Below are 20,300 nucleotides of genomic sequence, written 5' to 3'. Positions count from 1 at the left end.
TTTGTCAAACACCAGTATAGTTTTTGCCAGGAAGGTATTTTTTTAGATATGACTAACATTTAAAATCAGAAGATCTTAATAAAGCAGATTAGCCTCCATAATGTGGGTGGGTCTCATCTAATCAGTTGAAAACCATAAAAAAAATACCCAAGGTCCCCAAAGAAAAGGGTATTCTGCCTCCAAACTGCCTTTGAACTCGAGCTGCAACATCAGCTCTTCACAGGTCTCCAGCTTCTGGCCTCCACACAGATTTCAGATTTGCTGGCCCCCAACAATCACATGAGCCAATTCCTTAAAATAAATCTGTGTGTGTGTATGTGTGTGTATCTCCCATTGGTTCTGTTTCTGTGGAGAAGCCTGACTAATACAAAAACCGTAAAACGCAGTCATCTCACCTCACCGTTCTTGCAGTGGAAAATGAAAATAAATTAACGTAGAAATTTCAACCTCAGAAATTTCATTTTACCTGATAGAGGCATAATTCATTTTGGAATTCAGTTATATGTTTAAAGAATCCATTGCTATCATCAGAGAAACAATGATTATAGTTAGTATCTTTGCCATGCACAATCGTTATTTGTTCTATTCACTAGTGAGAAAAACCCAGCCCCAGAATCTACTGCTGTGGTGAAGATACTCAGCAAGTTCTTTTCACAGTAGCATGTCAGGATTGCCTCCTCCCATTCTGCACAGAATTTATCTCAAAACTTAGAAGCAAAGTGCTTGAAGCAAATGAAAGGCACATGAATGAATGAAGGGAGTCTGGGCCTGATAGGCAGAGCAGTGGGGCCCTGGCCCCTCCTGGATCAGTGCACTCAAGAGCTGACAGAATTTTAACCATCTAATTATAAAATTCCAATAATTTTTTAAAAAACAGATTCAAACTTAAGCTACATTATTTCCTCTATGAACACGGGATCTTAACTGCCAGGAGACAAGGAGAGACTCACTCTCACTTCAGCCCCACTTCCATTCTTGTTTGGAATGAGCATGGTCTGCTCCCTCTCCTCAAATCTCCATTTCTTTTGAAGAGTGGCCCACAAGACAAGGCAGTGTTCCCTCAGTTAGGACGGGGTCCTTTTGAAATCAGAGAAAAAGACTGCCACCATCTGTCATATTTTAGCACCTTACAAGGTGATTCTGACAGATGCCCTCAGCTGAAGTATCTGTTTTGGCAAGCCACATCCTAATTTGATGCCAGATCCTCCCCTACCCAGGGCATGATTCATATTCTAAGGTAAACAACAGTAAAAACAGAATGTAATCAAAACACAACAGTCTAATTACACAAAATATCAAGAGACTCTTCTTGATTAATTTCCACTAGGATGTACTTCATAATGTGTAATTTCATCCTACTGAACACCTACATGTGTTAGACAAGCATCAGCGCAGCAGCTTTCTTAAATATTTAAAAGCAAGAGGGTTTTCAACCCACAAGCTTCATAGGGACCCAGTTAGAGTGCTTAGGAAGTAGGTCATGGCTTAAAACAATGGATAGACAAATGGAGAAAGTTCTAGGTGTTGATGCAACAGAACTTGCATATTCTCAAAGTCCCAGAATACCTCGTCTGCTCTGATGTCAAAGTCTGTCCCTTGGCAGACACTGGATATAACATTAAAACAGTGATGACAGTGAGAGACTGTGGCTTCCCTCCTTAATGTTTTATTTTCCAGTCTTGCCTACCAAGCTTTACTTTTCTGTCATTTTTAAACGTTTTGAAAAATGTTTCTTGCAGCGATTAAATTTCCTCAAACAGCTCTTCCTTCTCTTGTTCCAATATCATTGCAAACCTCTACGGTCCTCCCCGCTCCCAACCTGTAGAAAGCTTTTTCTGGCTATCTGGAGCGAATATTGCCTCCAGCCTGATCTCACCCCCTTTGACAATTACTTCTGATAGGAACGAAACCTGATATCACTAATTATTTTCACTGTTAATGTATTATTGTCCCCATGGTACTTTAAGCTCCTTGAGATAAAGTAGCAAAGCTGGTGCTTCTTTTGAAGAGTCTACAGTACTTAGATTAGTATTAACATAACAAACCATAAGCCTATGTTGAATTAACTACTCATTTCCCTAAAAGTTAAACCTCCTTGAAGTTTTCAACTAAAGTTGATAGTAGAATGGAATTACTAGAATTTAGTAAATCAGTCTTCTCTGAGTGTCATTAAATTGCTTTGAATAAAATCCCAACCGAGGCCTTTTATATAATCAGCAACCTTAGTTTAATTCCAGTTGTGATAGAATGCTATTCCACTTTCCCTTCTTTTAGTAATGGTCAGTTTTGATGGTATGAGCTCAGGACTCTTCAGGATGGATCAGCCAAGATGAAGGCAATTTTCTGTGTAAGAAAATTGTCACCTTCCATAATAAAAGCACATATAAAACTAACTTTAAAAATCCAGATCCTCCAAGAACAGCAATATGTAGGGGGAAAGAAAAAAAGACTCTATGAGTGGAAACGGACTGAGAAAGTCAGGGGTGGGGGTGATATTCTCCCTCAAGAACAAGACATAACAACAAAGCAAAACTGAAGGAACAAAACAGCAGCAGACTCATACAGACTCCAAGAAGGGACTAATGGTTATCAAAGGGAAGGGGTGTGGGAGGGCAGGTGGGGAGGGAGGGAGAAGGGGATTGTGGGGTATCATGATTGGTGCACATGGTGTGTGGGGTCAGGGGAAGACAGCATAGCTCAGAGAAGACAGGTAGTGACTCTGTGGCATCTTACTACACTGATGGACAGTGACTGCAATGGGGTATGGGGGGGACTTGATAATAAGGGTGAATGTAATACCCACATTGTTTTTCCTGTGAAACCTTCATAAGAGTGTTTATCAATGATACCTTAATTTTAAAAATGCTCTAAGGGACTTGAAAAATGAAGAAAAAAAAAGCAAGAGATCTTATTGAGGGTGTTTATATAAATTTGAGGACTGGCTTTTCCATTTTTGCAAAACAGGCCATTTGAATATTGATAAGAAATGCATTGACTTTTAGATAGTTTGGGTATTGCCATCTTAACAATTAAATATGAAGTGTTCTGATCTATAAACGTAGAATGTCTTTCCACTTGTTTGTATCTTTTTAAGTTTCTTTCAGCAATGTTTTGTAGTTTTCTGTGTACAAATGTTTTACGTCCTTGGATAAACTTATTCCTAGGTGTTTTATTCTTGATGCTATTGTAAATGGAACCGTCTTCTTAATTTCCTTTTTTGTATTCATTTCTGGTGTATAGAAACACAACTGATTTTTTAATATTGATCTTGTATCCTGCAACTTTGCAGTCTTACTTAGCACTAATAGTCTTTTTGTGGATTCTCAGGATTTTTCTAGACATACAGGATCATATCATCTGTGAATAGAAAAGGTTTCATTTATTTTCCAATTTGGATGACTTCTATTTCCTTTTCTTGTTTAATTTCTCTGGCTAGCAATTACAGTACAAAGTTGAATAGCAGTGGTGAAAGCATGCTTTCTTGTCTTGCTCATGATCTTATAGGGAGTTTTCAGTATTTTTGAGTATGATGTTAGCTGTGGGTTTTCAAAAATGCCCTCTATCATGTTGAGGAAGTTTCTTTATAATTCTAGTTTTCTGGGTGTTTTTATCATGAAATGGTGTTTGAATTGGTCAAATGCTTTTTCTGTATCAATTGAGATGATCATGTGTTTTTTCTCCCTTCATTTTATTAATACAGTGTATTACATTGATTGGTTTTCTTATGTTGAATCACCCTTGCATTACTGGGATAAATAAGGCTTGATGGTGGTGTACAATCCTCGTACTATGCTGTTGGATTTGGTTTGCTAGTATATTGTTGAGGATTTTTGCATCACTATTCATAAAGGATATTGGGCTATAATTTCTTTTCTTATGATGTGTTTCTGTGGCTTTTGGTCATGGTAATACTGGCCCTACAAAATGAGTTAGGAAGTTTTCCCTGCCTTTCATTTTTGGGGAAGAGTTTGAGGATTGGTGTTAATTCTTTTATAAATTTTTAGTAGAAGTTCTCTATCAATATCCTGATAACATTTTTTCACAGAAATGGAACAAGCAATCCTAAAATTTGCAAAAAAAAAAGACACCAAATAGCCAAATCAATTTGAGAAAGAACAAAGCTGGTTTCAAAGTGTGTTGCAAATCCGTAGTAATCAAAACAGTATAGTGTTGGCATAAAAACAGGGACATAGAACAATAGAACAGAATAGAGAGCCCAAAAATAAATTCATGCTCAACCATGGCAAATTAATTTATGACACAGGAGCCATGAATATGCAATGGGGAAAGGACAGTCTCATCAATAAATGGTGTTGGGAAAACTGGACAGCCACATGCAAAAGAGTGAAATTGGACCCCTATCTTATACCATACACAAAAATTAACTCAAAATGGGTTCAAGGCTTGAATGTTAGACTTGAAACCCTAAAATTCCTAGAAGAAACAAAGGTAGGAAGCTCCATGACATTGGTCTTGTGATAATTTTTTGGATTTGACAACAAAAGCAAAGGCAACAAAAGCAAAATAAACAAGTGGGACACAGCAAACTAAAAAGCTTCCGCACAGCAATAAAACGAGAAGGCCACCTACCAAACGGTAGAAATATTTGCGGTCATATTATCTGATAAGGGGTTAATATCCAAAATGTATACAGAACTCACACAACATAATAGCAAAAAGAAAACCAAACAATACAATTGAAAAATGGGCAGAGACTCTGAATAGACATTTTCCCAAACAACATACAGATGACCAACAGGTACATAAAAAGGTGGGAAACATCACTAATCATCAAGGAAATACAAATCAAAGCCATGGTGAACTATGACCTCACACCTGTTAGAATGGCTCTTACCAAAAGACAAGAAATAACAAGTGTTGGCAAGGATGTAGAGAAAAGGGGTCCCTGGTGCACTGATGGTGGGAATGTAATTGGTGCAGTCGCTGTGGGAGACAGTATGGAGGGTCCTCAAAAGGTTAAATAAAACCACCATATATTCCAGCAATTCTACTTCTGAGTATTTACCCAAAAGAAACAAAACACTAACTTGTAAAGATAGATGCACGCCCAGGTTCTTTGTAGCATTGATTACAATGCCAAGACTGGAAGCAACCTACTGTCCATGGAAGGATAACTGGATTAAGGAAATGTAGTACATATATGCAATGTAATATTCACCCATAACAAAGAAGGAAATCTTGCTATCTGTGACATGAGTGGACCTTGAGGGCATTATGCTAAGTGAAATAAATTAGACTGAGAAGATGAATCCATCTGATCTCACTTAAATGTGGAATTGAAAAACAAACCGAAAAACCCAACAAACCAAATTCATCGATGCAGAGAACAGATGGGTGGTTGCCAGAGGAAGGGGGTGAATGTGGGGGCAAAATGGGTGGAAGTAATCAAAAGGCATAAATTTCCAATTATAAAAGAATAAGTCACAGGGATGTAATATACAGCATGGTGAGTATAGTTAATAGTACTGTATTTGTATGTGAAAGTTGCTACGAGAGTAGATCTTAAAAGTTCTCATCACAAGATAAAAAATTTACAACTGTATAGTGATGGATGTTAACTAGACTTCTTGTGCTGATCATTTTGCAACGTATACATTATTGAAACATTATGTTGTACACCCAAAACTAATATAATATTATGTGTCAATTACATCACAATATAAAGGTGATGAAGTACTCATCAAAAAAGAAAAAAAAAAAAACGAAACCCAGATGTCTCCCATCTTCAGTGGGGTGTTCCCGAAGAGGAGGCTCCTGCGGACTCACAAAGCGGAGTATCAGCAACAGCCACAGCCCCTCCCGCCCTGGTCTTTTGCCCCTGGTCCCACATGTCCAGTACGATTCCCGCAGAATCACTTGTGGAAGCTTCGCTGCTCCCACCCACATCGCAGTCACAATAATGTTGGTGCCAAGGCTTCCCTCTCCAGGGTTTCTAGTCTGCAGGAGGCAGGACAGTCACTGGCTTCCTGAAGGAGGAAGGAAAGCATCTCCCCCCGCCCCCGCGTTCGGTCCTAGACTCGGCCCTCGGACTCAAAAAGGCTTGTGTAAACCCACCAGGTCCAACCCTTCGCTCCGCAGGGGCTGCACACCAGGCTGAGGCCCAGGTGGGGACAGTGGGCACCCCCGGTAACAGGAATCATCTTCCCAGCACAAGCCCCAGCCAAAGTCTCTGGGGGGCGCTGACGGGGATGGGACTGGGAGAGTGTGACGTGGTGTCTACACCACTCAGTCGAGGCTGGCCGTGAGAAACGTACCTTTTTATTAGTATCTGGGCTGAGACAGCACAGAAACTTAGATGTTCAGGCAGCAAAGCTGAGGACCATGCTGCTTCTCCTTTGTAGCAAAGGCGTTTTTGTTGCATTCAAAGCATCCCAGGTGAAACTACCTATTGTCTGTCAAAAGTTTTCTTTAAAAAAAAAATTTTTTTTTTAAGGTTTTCATTACAAACTAAAAATTTTCATTTTCTAGTCAAGGCATCCTTCAATAAGTCAGCACTGCTCTCTACTGGATGATCTGTGTTACTACTCAATAGTGTCCAAGGTGATTTAAATAGAATTTTTTATTATTTTTTCTTAAATTCAGTGAAAGATGCATGGAAACCAGGACATCCGAGCTGTCTGGATATAATACTATACCAGATAAAATGTTCCTCAAAAATAAGACTTCATTTTCTAGTTTGGAAAATGTAAATTTAAAAAATGAATCCCAGTGTGTTAAAAACAAAGAGAAAGGAAGAGCCAGAGAGAAAGATAGAGGTAGAAATGAGAGAGAGACAGAGAGACAGAGATAAAGAGAGAGACAGATACCAGAGTGAGTTCTCATCAAAATAAATGGGGACTGGCTTCCTATATTGGCAACCTCAAAAATAAACTCAAACAAATGCTTTCTTTGTGACATCACCAGCTGCAGTTCTCAGAATGTGTATGCTAATTCAAGCTCATGGAATAAGCTCTTTATCTTCTTGAGACAAAATTAAAGCTGTGAGTTTGGTCACCTCTAACGATTGGTTCTCCTGTGAAAATGTTACACGTCTATCAAAGCAGATGAAACTACGGTGGATCAGGAGTCAGCCAGCAAACTGTAGTACCTGACACAGTAATAAGCATTAAAACCGACTGAACTCTAGCCCAAATTTTGACTCAGAAGATAAAAAATAAACATAATTAAAAGATACTACTACATGAGTAGCTTTTACAAAGAAAAAACATCCTAATACAAATTAAACTGTCTGCCATAGATCACCATGACAAGAACACAGATGTAGGCTTATTAAAGCAAATGCAAATGCAGAATGAATCATCATTTCTGGGTTAAAAACTCAAACCAGACTCCAGCTCGACCTTCACCATCTTCCCAAGAAGCTGTCTCAGTTTCTTGGGGAGATGGTTTTGGTATAAAACAACCTGGATTCCAGTTCTAGCTCTGCCAGTGTGTGGCTTTAAGAAAGAGCTCGCTATTCTTACCTGTAAGGTGGAGATAATAATATGTAACTCACAAAGTCTGAGTAAACGAAATGAAAGAAAGCATGTAAGTCACTTAACACACAGTATCTGGCATATATTAGGTTTGCAGTAAAAATATGTTTTTCTCTTTTTCTCTTCCCTCCAAACTCCTATATCCACCCAGTTACTAGACAACTCCAGGTGATGTGGAGGTAGCTATCACATGCAAGCAAATGTCTACAACTCTTCTACAACCTTTTTCCTAATTACTGTCACCATTATTCACCCAGTTGTCCAAGCCACATGCCTGAACATCACCGCAGATTCCGTTCCCCTGCTCACTTCCACATGTGCTTGCAGAACTCCTTCTCCACCTTCAAGACTCAGTGCAGATGTCACCTCACCTGGGAAGAGCCTGGATTTCTCTGCTCCTCTCAGGCTGAGTTAAATTCTTAACTTGATCCCATGTTCCCTAGATGCCTCATATCTGTGTCTATTAGAGAACTAGTTACACCATTTTGTTATGACTTGTTTCTCTTCCCCAGTGGGCTTTGGGTACATTTATGGTGGAGATTATGTCTTATTCAAAGTTTTATCCCCGAAGTTTTCTAGCATTGTGTCTGCCACACAGAGATGCTGAAAAACATTTGTGGAATAAATTAATAAATGGATGCATGGATTAATGAATATCTTGTTGAAGTTTCTGAAATGCTAATCTCACCCATTGCCCCATGGAGAAATAGGGTTAGGAGTCAGATGGAAAATGCCAGATGGATCTAAAGCCAGGATCAGGCTTCCCATTCCTTCCCACAGGTTTAAATTTCTAGACCTTGGAAGTCAGGCAAGAGTTGCTGAGCAGCTATCTTGCCACAAGGGAAATGGCCACCTACCTCCTACCTACCACACACAGAGTAGAGACAGACCTGCCTCTGAAAGCCCACCCTTTGGCTTTGACCCTGATGTGCTTATTCACAGAATCAAGGGCAGAGGACAATGCACACTTGTTGCAGACCTGGCAGTTCTAAAAATTAGAATTCATACATTAGTGCAAGTTATTCCCTGTACAGGGTGCTGGCAGAGGGGCAGGTAGGAGCTGATGTCCTGCCCACACTCTGTTAGCTAAGCTGGGCATGCTGGTTTGAGTTTGTATTTATTGCATTGAGATACCAGCTGTTCGTCAAGCCCTGTGGTCAGAAGGCTGTGACCCCCAGGGGAGGGGTGAGCGTTTGTCTCACATGTACAAAAGCTCCATGTGAACTCACGGGGCTCTACTACTTATGCTTCCCTCAAATTGGATGAGTCTTTCCTCTTCCCTTGGAGAAGAATACAGCGGAGGGAAAGGACAGAAACTCCCTTCCCAATACTTCCAAAGAGCGGACATTTCATTTTTATGAGCTAGGAGAGGAAGAGAAGAGTTCTGCCTTAAAAAAGAATAGACAGGGAGAAGAAAATTAGTGTTAATTGAACATCTGCTGTGTGCCAGACTGTGGATCACATAATCTGGATAAACCGTTTCATGTTGTTCAAACAGGCCTGTAAAAACTAGAATCTTCAAATACGTGTACTGAGGATTAGAGCCAGGAAGACCACACACCGTGCCCCTTGAATCCAGAGCCGATCATCTTACCATCAGGTGCTTGTACTCTTCCAGCAGATCATCCCGCTGAACAGCGGCTTGCTCTTTAGTATTCCCGGGAGTACAGAGCATGGAGGTGAACAGTGCGGGCACAGCGGTCATCCCAGTGGCCTCAATTGAGAAACACCATCAAGGTAATGCCCAGTTCTTAAACAGGTGCATCCCAAAAGTTCATGCCAAGACTAGAACTTAGCAAATACATTTCCCACATTGTAAATAAAGGTTAGGTTCTTGGGCTAGTTCACAAAACTGTTTTGAGTGCAGTTTGGAACCCTAAGCCCTGAAAGAGAGCGTCTCTGATCAGCTGTGAACATTGAGTGTTACAGGGCACCCTTGCGAGCTGGTAAGTGCCAAGATGGACCAACTAACTGCACACACGGGGCGTGTAAGGCAAGCAACATAAAATGAAGGCTCTTTATTATGAGTTCTACAAATAAGTTCTGAAAATCTCTATTGCAGGGTCTCTTACTCCTGGCACTTTAACATTTGGCACCAAATCACTCTGCTGTAGGGGCTTGGGCACAGTGTAGGATGTTCAGTGCCTCTCTGGCCTCAGCCCACTAAATGCCAGGAACATCCCCACCATCAGGTTTTTGTTTACAGCCAAGGAAAAGTCCCCTGGAAGACCAAGACCATTGTGACTTTGGAATGCAGTGGTCTCAGAAAGAAGGCTTGCAGCCACTTCAGTCTTCTGCCACTCTCAAAGGCCAGAAGCCCAGGTTTCTGTGGGGAACCTACTAATAGGCAGAAACACATAACATTTTAAAAAGTAAAACACAAGTTTTGAGGGTTGTGAGGGATTTTTTAAAAATACCTTTAAAGTGTTAATACTGCTAAAGATCTAGGTATTTTCAATACCTAGAAAGATTTAACACTATTTTCATAAATAAGGGATGACTGAAAATTGCTTTCCAGTCTCAAATACAGTATGTTTTTCACTAGAACAGTTTAGGATATTTTAGGTGAGTTATGATATGCTTGTTTTCGGGTGGTGATTTGGCTTCAATAATGGGCCAGAAAAATGTGGGTGTGGACATAATGAAGCGATTGTACTGTTGGAAATAGTGAATACCTCACGTCTCTCATAGAGGGTCATGCTACCTTCACAGCACAGGCCAAGAAAATCCCCATGATACTAAATCACAGAGAGGCGTCTCAGATTCCACAAAGTACTTTGAGTCCCCTTACTTCTTTATCCCATCTCACTATTCTCTACTTTCAAATGAACAAAAAGTGATTTCTTTCACAGGCCATCAAGTTAATGTCCAACTGACCCCTAGGGGAGTTAACTTTTCTTTTATATGAAAATTAAAATTCTTATCTGATCAACATCAATATCCCCATTTGAAAATGAATAGAGAGGCAGAGAGTTGCTGTAGCTCTCTAAATGTCACACAAAGCAGAGAAGGAATCATATTCCAGGAGTCTTGTCTCCTCAGCCTTCTGTAGACATCGTTACATGTTCTCCACCTGATAGCTGAATTCTGGAGGCTCTCTGTGACCATTAATCTGACCTCTCAACTACATCCCTAACGCCAAAGCTTTCAAAGACAATTGAAAACATTCACAGGTTGCTTGTGAGAAGAGTGGAAGGGTTAAGAATAGGGGTTCTGGAGCAAGATCTGAACCTGGATCCAGAATCTCAGCTCTGCCACTTACCCTCGGGGCCCCATGGGGCTCTCACCTCAACCTCTGCCTGCCTGTTTCCTCTTCTATCCAATGGAGATAGTAGAAATACCTACTTCTTAGGATGGTTATGAGGAATAAATGAGTTAATAGTTGTAAAGTTCAGAGAGTAGTGTCTAACAACTAGCAAGTGCTATAAAAGTATTTGTTTAAAAAATTATAAAATAGATAAAGCAACATGAGGCTTTTGTCCCATTATTGCAATCAGCAATGCCCTTGGGACATTAGGAAGTAGGCTTTTTGTCTTTCCTAACTACACTTCTTTCTTTCAGTCCCCTCTTCCTTTGTCTATGAGCCCCCTTTCCATATTCCTACCAGAGTATTAGCAGGTCACAGCTAGTGATATCTAGGTGCCAATCAAAGCATCCTTCTCTGGGAGGCCATTGAATCCCTCCCCCAGACACCCTGAAAGGCTGGAAAGTCATCAGAGCTTAAAGAAATGACTCTGAAGGTGGCCACATCAGCGAGGAGCTGTACTTTCATCTGGGGGACCCTTGTGTGCCTGGTCTGCACACCCCTGAGGCTGGCCCTAGGGACAATGGTAATGCGGATTCATACCTTTGAGCTTAAAGATTAAATTTAAAAAATAAGTGGCTTCAGAGTCCTGTATTCTAGCATATGGCAGTCGTGGCACTGTCTTGAAATGAGTCATCCTAACCCAAGTTAAAAGCAGACATCATTTCCAGATGTAAAAAAAAATTTTATTTTTCAGCAAATAGAAAAGCAAGCAAGATGGAGCATGGTTTTTAATACTGCTTCTTTTACTAGGTGTTAATGTTTACTCACGTTTGATTTTCCTACGATGATCCCCTTGTAAACTGTGGCCTAAATGCATTTAAATTACCTTTGAATATCCCAAGCAATCCTTACTACCATGGAAACAGAACCAAGGATATGCAAGACGACTCCTCAGGGCCCTAATTTGGTGCTTTACATACTTTTGATTGGTTGCTCCCTGCTCTACCACCCCTTCTCTGAAGTGCAATCATGTCGTTGGGTTTATTTTTATTATCCATGGGAGCACACAATTCACCAAATAGTGGAAATTGCCATTCATCCATCAGACTTCTTCCACAGACATTCACAATCATCGGAAGCATCAGCAAGGGCGAATCTATACGTGTCAGAGAGCCTGGCAACTTGGTCCAGAAGGATTTAGGCATTTGTTCAGTGGCCTATAAGGTAACCTGCACCTTTTGTGCATTTATTGTTGGAGGAGGAAAGAGCACGGCCTGGGGCCCCGAGGGACAGTGCCCTGTGCCCTGGTCCCTGAGAACGTGACTTGACAGTTCTACATACAATTCTATCTAAAGGGCATATGAGACAGTAACAGGAGGGGACCAAAACCGAGAAATATTAAACTTCTGACTGGTGGTAGAGCATTTATAACCTTAATAAAATAGCTTAGTTGTTTTTCTCCTCTATGTAACATGGCCATTTATAGAGTATAGCATTAGGACTTGGGTTCAGTTTGAGGTCAGTGCTTATTAATGATCCTTTGTGGGGAAGATTACATATAAAGAACAGATATTTCCCTTGCGTGTTTCATCAATCTGTGATGAAGAAGGGAGAATAATGTCCAGGTCAAGTCTGCCTTTCTTATTCAAAAAAATATCAGCTGAGGTATGAGCATTTATCTAAGTCATTTAAAGGCATTTAAATACATGATTTTGTTGGGGACAGAGCAGAGGCCTTAAAGCTGCATTTAGACAGAGTGCATGCTCTTTTTTCCTTAGCCTGAATATTTATCTGGGTTGCTCTTATGCTTCCTAAAACAGCTAGATTCATGAAATGTGCAAAGGCATAAAACAAATATTTGTGATTTGGGATTCATTTTGTTCTTCTCTTTGTAGAATTACTTGGAATTCTCTGGGCATGCTGAGAGACTAGCTGCTTCAAAGAATAAGTTTTATCATGACAATGAAAGGGCACAAAGGCCAGACTAGCTGAGCCTACCTGGCCTTCGTCCTACATAGAAATGACTGTGACATTTAGATGCTGAAAGATGAAAACACTAACTAAGATTAATCTTAATGGTATATAAAAGTTCCTATACATCTATGAGAATTATATTACTAAACATATCCACAGATATTTCTAGTAGAAATATTTATGATACTTCTAATAGACGAAGAAGGTGGACTGATAGGTTATGTGAGTGGATATAAAATTAGTACATAGAAACTTGAAAGGAAATTTAATTAGTATTCAGATAAATGAAAAACGCTATTGTATAACTGATTAGCAAAAGCAATTTAATTACCCAATGCTGGCAGTTCTGGAAGGTGAGGCAGACATATATCATGTCTAGGGGCACCAACATCTTTTGAACAACCTTCTTATATTTGAGGAAGTTGTTGAATTATGAGTCTTGCTGCTTAAGGAAAAATACAAAACTCATTTTTCCAAGCTCCTTTGCAGAAGGGTTGTAGACAAGTAACCCATAAATATATCTAATTAAGAGTTTAATACAGAAGAGAGAAACAGGAGGACATGGCTGATGCACAGAATACATTTTCAAGGGACAGCAGTTTCTGGCATCAGCCACTGTCCAGACTCAGCAGGTGGACTGTGGTGGTGTCGCCTCATGACCACCCCACAGTCTTCTCTGGAACAGTCCCGTAGTGTGGTGTGGCCATCCTTCACGGCTGTGGAGTCCTCAAGAACTACTCTCGGGACCTTTGGAAGGGTCCTTAGTTTGCAACTGAGGGCCCAGATTAATATGGTATATACATTTAAACATCCTGGGCACAAATGTGAATTGAAACACCACTTTTGTAAAGTACTTTGTCTTATATATATATCAAGATCCAGAAAAACATTCATCACTGACTCATTAACACTCTTCTAAGACTTTATGCCAAGGAAATTGTCCAACAGAAGGAAAACGGCCATATGAATGGGCATGATTTAAAATTCCGAGGGATTAGAAATCTGAAGGCTCAGCAACAGGAGAACAGCTAAGTCAGTTAGAGTATACCCTTGGTAGTCAGTAGAATGTCAGCATCTCTACACAGTAGAGGTTGGGATACATGATTGTCCTGGTGATAGGACAGAGGTCTCAAAGCTGCACTTAGACAGAGTGCATGCTCTTTTTCCTTAGCCTGAATATTTATCTGGGTTGCTTTTGGGGAATGAAGAATGGGATCAAGGGGCACTAAAACCTGCCCTAATGATCTCCCCTGGAGCTGCCACTATTGACAAAATATGCACAGTGGCTAAAATAATTATTAGGAAGTTTATATAGCAAGGTAGGGGGGGAAATTCATGATATCTTGTTAAGGGAATACAGCAAAGCACACAATTATATCTATATTGTGACTAGAGTAAAAAATTGAAATAGTAATTTGAGCCAGGTCTGGAAGGAAATAGAAAAACAGTATGATTTGTTGATTGGCAGAATTGTCAGTAAATATTTTGTTCTTGTTTTCTGCTAATATCATTTAATGCAACCAGTATCTTTATGCTTTACAAAAATTTTTGTGTTAAAAATTATATTTTTTCTTTGGCAATATCTCAGTGATATTATGGCAGTGCAGCCACCTGCTCAGTCAGGATGACTTTGACACTTACTGCCTTTTGGCGGAGCTAGATGCAGTCTGGGCTATAGGCAACCTGGCTACTTCTGGTATGCGTGGACCCAAAGGACCAGAGGAAAAGGCCCCACTGTGAAATCACCAGCCACAAAGGCCTTTCCCCCAGAACTCTAAACACACACCCACTCACATGGGGCAGTGGGGACTGCTGGTGAGAGCAAATTGGCAAACCTCTTTGGCATTATCTAGTAAAGTCAGATATCCATGCACTATGACCCAGAAATTCCACTACCGTGTATTTTACCCTGGAGAAACTATTGACGCATTTGTACTGTTCAATATGTGCAAGAGTGTTATAGTAATACTATCCTAATTCAGCAAAAACTGAAAACACCAGCGGTCATCAACAGTAGAATGGATTTAAAAAGTGGGTAAATAAATGGGTGCAATCATGTAGTACTGTGTAATAATGAATGTATACAAACTACATTTGGACTCAACAAAATGAAGCTCACAAACATAAGAAAAAAAGGAAAGAAGCAAGATAAATGGCATGATCCTATTCATAAAAAAGTTTAAAAGCAGGCAAAATTAAACTATGAGATTAAGGATGTATATGAAATTGGTAAAATCATAAAGAAAGGAAATGATTAACTGAGATGTCAAGACAGCGATTCCCTCTGGGGGTGGGGGAAAGGAAGAAAGAGCTGTGCTTGGAAAGGTGCACCCAGGGCTTCCCAGCCTGACCATGTTCTTTCCTGCTTAGAGGGTGATTTGCCGATGTTCTCTTCATTATCCCATAAAACAATGGTATGTTTGTGTTTATGCTCCTTCCTGTGTGTACAGTTTATATTTTTTAAAAAGAAACAGAGGAGACTCTAACAAAAAGGTCTGTGTGTCAGGGATGAGAAGGTGTAGAAAGCACCTTTTCTAAGAACAGAAACCACTTTCAGGTAACTGAAGTAGGAGTTCAAGGCTATAGAAATTTGTTGAGACCTTGATTGATGCCAGAGAGCCACTGCCAGGGTTTGGTTATCCAGTAGCAAGGTTCAACAGCACTACTTAGTCAATACATGTGATCGATTGAATTCCCAAAGCAAGGTGTTAGACCACCAGAACTTGTGCCTCTGAGGCTCAGGGTGGTGGAAACCGAGCTCTCTGCAGCTCCCAAAGGCTGGCGCACTGAAAGAGGGGGTCCTCTCGTGTGGTACCTTCTCCTGCCATCAGAGAAGTCGAGGTTGCAGCTTTTGGATCCGAATTAAGATTAAGGTTGCCCATCACTGTCATGAAAAGTCATGAACACAGGCATGTTTATTAACTGGCCAATCCAGTTGAAATCCCATGAAAGTGCTCTGAGAGGAAGGGGGAAGGTGTTTCATGGACTGTTAGCCTGGAGACAGGATTCCAGTAACTTTAAATGGAACCTAGAATGACTGAGTGGTGAGGCCTAAGAGTTGTCACTACATACCTCTGTGACCAACAAGCTACCTGCCTCACTCCCCTGGTTATGACCTGCTGTAGGGGAAGTTAAGCCCATTGAGCCTTCCTTAAAAGGCCTTGGAAAGCAAAATACCCTGCAAGCTGTTCAGGTGACTGGTCAGCATGGATGGTGTGACCCAAACTAAACATTCCATCAAGAACCAAAAGTTTGTGTCTGTTACCTGTGCATTTGAAAGCTATCATTAAAGCTCAAGACCTAAGGATTTTCAATGGCTTTAGTTTACTTTATGTTCCTGCAACACTGCTAAAACTTGGGAATCAGCAAAAAAAGATTACCCAGTATTCTTGCAATATAGTGCTGAGCTTGACTTTCTACTGTCTGGGCTATTTACAACTCTGTAGGAGTGGAGGTGAACTTATAGATTCTTGTCTGGTAGAAATGCAAATAATTTCTGGCTGGTGGAACAGATAACCCCAAAGGTTATAGTATGGCCCTTTGGACATTAACTCATTTGTATACAGCCCAGAAATCTTATGCTAGCAGTGTCAAAAATACCTAGTTTCTCAAATGTTGTTTGGACAGGTTTTAAAATCAATCAGAAAAGGCAGAAAAAGAAAGTAAGAAACTTTGTTCTGTGAAAGACCGTGTGAATAGGATAAACAGATAGCTGCAGACTGAGAGAAAATATTTACAAATGACATATCCAACAAAAAACTGGCATCTAGGATATATAAAAGATAGAAACACTAAGAAAACCCACAATAATCCTATAAGAAAATGGGTCAAGGTGGTAACTACACTTATTGTGGTAATCATTTGGTAATGTTTATAATTGTCAAATCACTGTTGTACACTGAAACCAAGGTAATATAGTACATCACTGTATTTCAGTACATAAGAAAATGAATCAAAGTCATGAACAGATAGTTCACTGAAAATGGTAAATGTCCACCATCATTAGCTATAGGGAAATTCAAGTTGAAACTAAAATGAGATATCACTGTATACCTATCAAAATGGTGAAAATAAAAATTAGTGACAATACTAAATGCTGGTGAGGAATACAGAGAAACTGAATCACTCTTACACTGCTGATGAGAATGTAAAATAAGAGAGCCATTCAGGAAAATAGTTTGGTAGTTTCTCTAAGAAAACTAAATACACAAATACCATACAACATAGCAATTGCACTCTTCGGCATTTATCCCAGAAAAATGAAAATTTATGTCCAAAAGAAAGCCTGTATACATATGTTCATAACAGCTTTATTCGTAGTAGCCCCAAACTGGAAATAACCCAAAGGTCCTTCAACAGATAAATATGTAGTTAAACAAACTGCGACACAGCCATACCATGAAAAACTCAGCAAAAAAGAGAAAAACTATTGCAATAACTTGGATTAATCTCCAGGGAGTTCTGCCTGGGGGTGAAAAAAAGCCAGTCCTAAAAGATTACGTACTGTATTATTCTGTTTATTTAACATTTTAATGTTAACATTTAACATTCCAATATTTAATATATTTTAATATTTTGAACATTTAACATTCTATTTATTTAACAGTCCTTATTTTAAGTTATTTGACAAATGTAAATATTCATTTAACTGATATAATACAAAATTTTAGAAATGGATCATGGTTTTCAGGGTTAGGGGTTAAGGAGGCAGGTGGGAAGAGGAGATAGGTGCGCATATAAAAGAGAACAGGAGAGATACTTCTTAGGGCAAAAGAACTGTTCTTACCTTGCCTGTGATGGTGAATACATGAACCTGCAGATGTGATAAAATTGTATAGAACTAAATATACACGCACACACAATAAGAAATCTACACAAGATCAGTGTATTGTATCCATATCAATATCCTGGTTGTAATATTATACTATATATAGTTTTACAAGAGGTTACCATTGGGGGAAACTGTATTATTTCTTACAATTACATATGAGTACACAATTATCTCAATTAACATTTCAACTAAAATAACAACACATGCGTTCTGTAGAAAGAAATATAGAAAATAAAGTATAAAGAAGAAAAAATAATCCTCAATTTCATCATTTAGAAATAAACAGTTGACTTTAAAATATATCTGTCCAGCCTTTTAAAAATTCATATTAAAAATATTTAAAGTTTAAAATTGCATCATTTTATAAACTAGTGTTTTCACTTAATATACTGTGAGCAGTTTTCCATATCATTATTTAATCTCTTAAAACATTATTTTTAATGACTGTATATTATCCTTCATATGGGAAAAAAACAATCTGTTACCCAATCCCTTGTTTTGTTCTATTTTTCTGTTATGAGAACTTTTCATGAATATTTTTGCAGATAAACCTTTGACCACATCCCTGGTTATTCTCCTCAAATACATTTTAAGAAGTGGAATTACTGTTCAGAGGGTATAAGCATTTTTAAGACCTTTGATACTTATTACTAAAATGCTCTGAAGAAAGGTCATAACACTTCTTAATATACTCCTGTGAACAGTGACTGAGAATTATTTATTCTCCAAACTCACAAATAATGAGGACTATAATATATTAAAAATTGATATTTTTTAAATAAAATTTGATGAAATACAGTATCTTATTTTTAAACTTTATATTCTTTTAAACATTAGTTCAATTAAAAATGTTTTATACATAGCCATTCCTTCTTTTGGAAATTTACCTTCCATATCTTTTATCCATTATTCTGTTTCAGTGGGCACTGTATTTTCTTATTGATTTAGAAATGAGCTTTATATATTAATACTCTTAACCTAATATGCAACTTTTTTTCCAAATCTTTAATTTTTTTAATGTACAGAAGTTTCACATTTTTGTGTTTTCAGATTAAGCTGTTTCTTTATAGCTTTCTTTAATTTTAAGCTTATTAAGTCCTTTCTCACCATGATGACTGATTATTGGTTATCTTTATCATCTATATTTATTTCTCATCTTTTTAAATTTTCATTTGTTTTAATACAGATTTTGCCGTGAAATATAAAAGTAGATATGACAACTTTTCTTAATTGCCCATCATTTGTCTCACCACTATTTATTGGATAGCTCAACTTTTCTTCCCAAATTTTTAATGTCATTTTGTCAGATACTAAATTCTTCTATGTTTGGGGATTGCTTTCAAAGATTTCAATTCTGTTCCATTGTTCTTTTAACTGTTGGAATAGTCTCACTTTGTTTTATTGACTGTATTGATTGATTGTATTTGTATATTGTAATGCCTGGAAATGCAAACCTTCATTTTATTATTTTTCTTTTGAAAGTTTTCCTGACTCTTCTCAATATATTTGACAGAGATTTTGCTGACTTGGCATCCATCTAAATGTATCTTATACTTCCATTTCTCTGACTGCTAATTATAATAGGGAGCATGTATTGAGTGCTTTGTGTGAAGCACTGTTCCAAGGTGCCTCATTTAATTACAGCAGTGACCCTATAAGGTGGGTACTTTCACTGTCTGTTTTACAGAAGAGGAAGTGAAAGCGTGGAGAGCTTAAGTAAACTTGCCCGAGGTCACATAGCTAGCATGGGGCTGAGCTACCGTTGCATGTAATAATGCTCACTGAATCCAGGCAGCCTGGCTCCAGAGCTCACTGTCTGTCAAACAGTATAGCTGGGTTTAATATTATCTTGACTTTTTTTTCCTTTAAACTGGAAACACTGTAATGTAATAAGCCTTTGAGACTTCAGTGACTAGGAACGCTGTTCAAATAAGCTTTGTATACATATTCTGTAGCAATATATTTTTTCCCTTTAAAGTGATGAAGGTTGGAATTTTCTTTACATTATGAAATAGTGTTAAGAGTGCTGAATCTCAACAAAGGAAAAAACAAGAGGCAGAAACTATTCCTGGAAGGGCCCTGGACTTGGTGACAGGGAAACAAGGGTTCTAGACCTTGTTTGGGTGCCAACTAGTTTTTCCCACACCCAAAATGTCTTCTCTATTAGTCTATAACTCTGGCTAAAATTCCAGTATTACAGATTCATTACTCTAGTTAACTCTCTTTCTGAGATCTGACTAGCTCTGGTGACACAAAATTGTCAGGGTATTTATTATCTATACTATGGTGTGAATATACTTCCTCCTAAGAAACCAGCCCGACATAGTAGGAGTTGTTGTGGCCCAACAGGGAGATGGAAATAGGAGGCAGAGCTATTCTGGAGTCTGGAGAGGAAGGCCCTGAGAGGAAAGTCTACATCACAGGAGACCACAAGTGACAAAAATAGGCAGTTGGAGAGCAGCCTCAGGTGAAGGAGGTGAAAGGGCAGGTTGGGAGGAAGAAGAGGGACTGGCAGAGAAGAAGGGGGAGAGCCTCTTCTGCTTGAAGTTTTCCCAGGACTGGTGCCAGGTACAGGGAGAATTCTAAAAGAAGGACTTCCTCTGGGGACGGAGAGGGAGGGAATATAAAAAGAGTCTGCACCCTTGACATTCACCCAGAGGCTCTGAGGTTCATTGGAAAAGATGCATAAGAAGCTATTTCTAAGAGCGTGCAAAAATACACCCATAACACCATAAAAGGAAACAGCTTTTTA

The 20,300-nt window shown here is 38.9% G+C and overlaps 1 protein-coding gene across 1 annotated transcript in view; it reads left to right on the top strand.

Moving 5' to 3' along the window:
* The first annotated feature begins 9,169 nt into the window (after positions 1-9,169).
* LOC130679648 (uncharacterized) overlaps positions 9,170-20,300 on the top strand; it is a 35,890-nt gene continuing 24,759 nt past the window's right edge. The window contains exon 1 of the mRNA XM_057489027.1: positions 9,170-9,233. Coding sequence (XP_057345010.1) covers positions 9,170-9,233 — 64 coding nt within the window. The remainder of the gene's footprint in view (positions 9,234-20,300) is intronic.

This window comes from Manis pentadactyla, chromosome 11 (genome assembly GCF_030020395.1).
Source record: "Manis pentadactyla isolate mManPen7 chromosome 11, mManPen7.hap1, whole genome shotgun sequence".
Classification (NCBI taxonomy): Eukaryota; Metazoa; Chordata; class Mammalia; order Pholidota; family Manidae; genus Manis; species Manis pentadactyla.
This window is presented reverse-complemented; position numbering and strand designations above follow the sequence as displayed.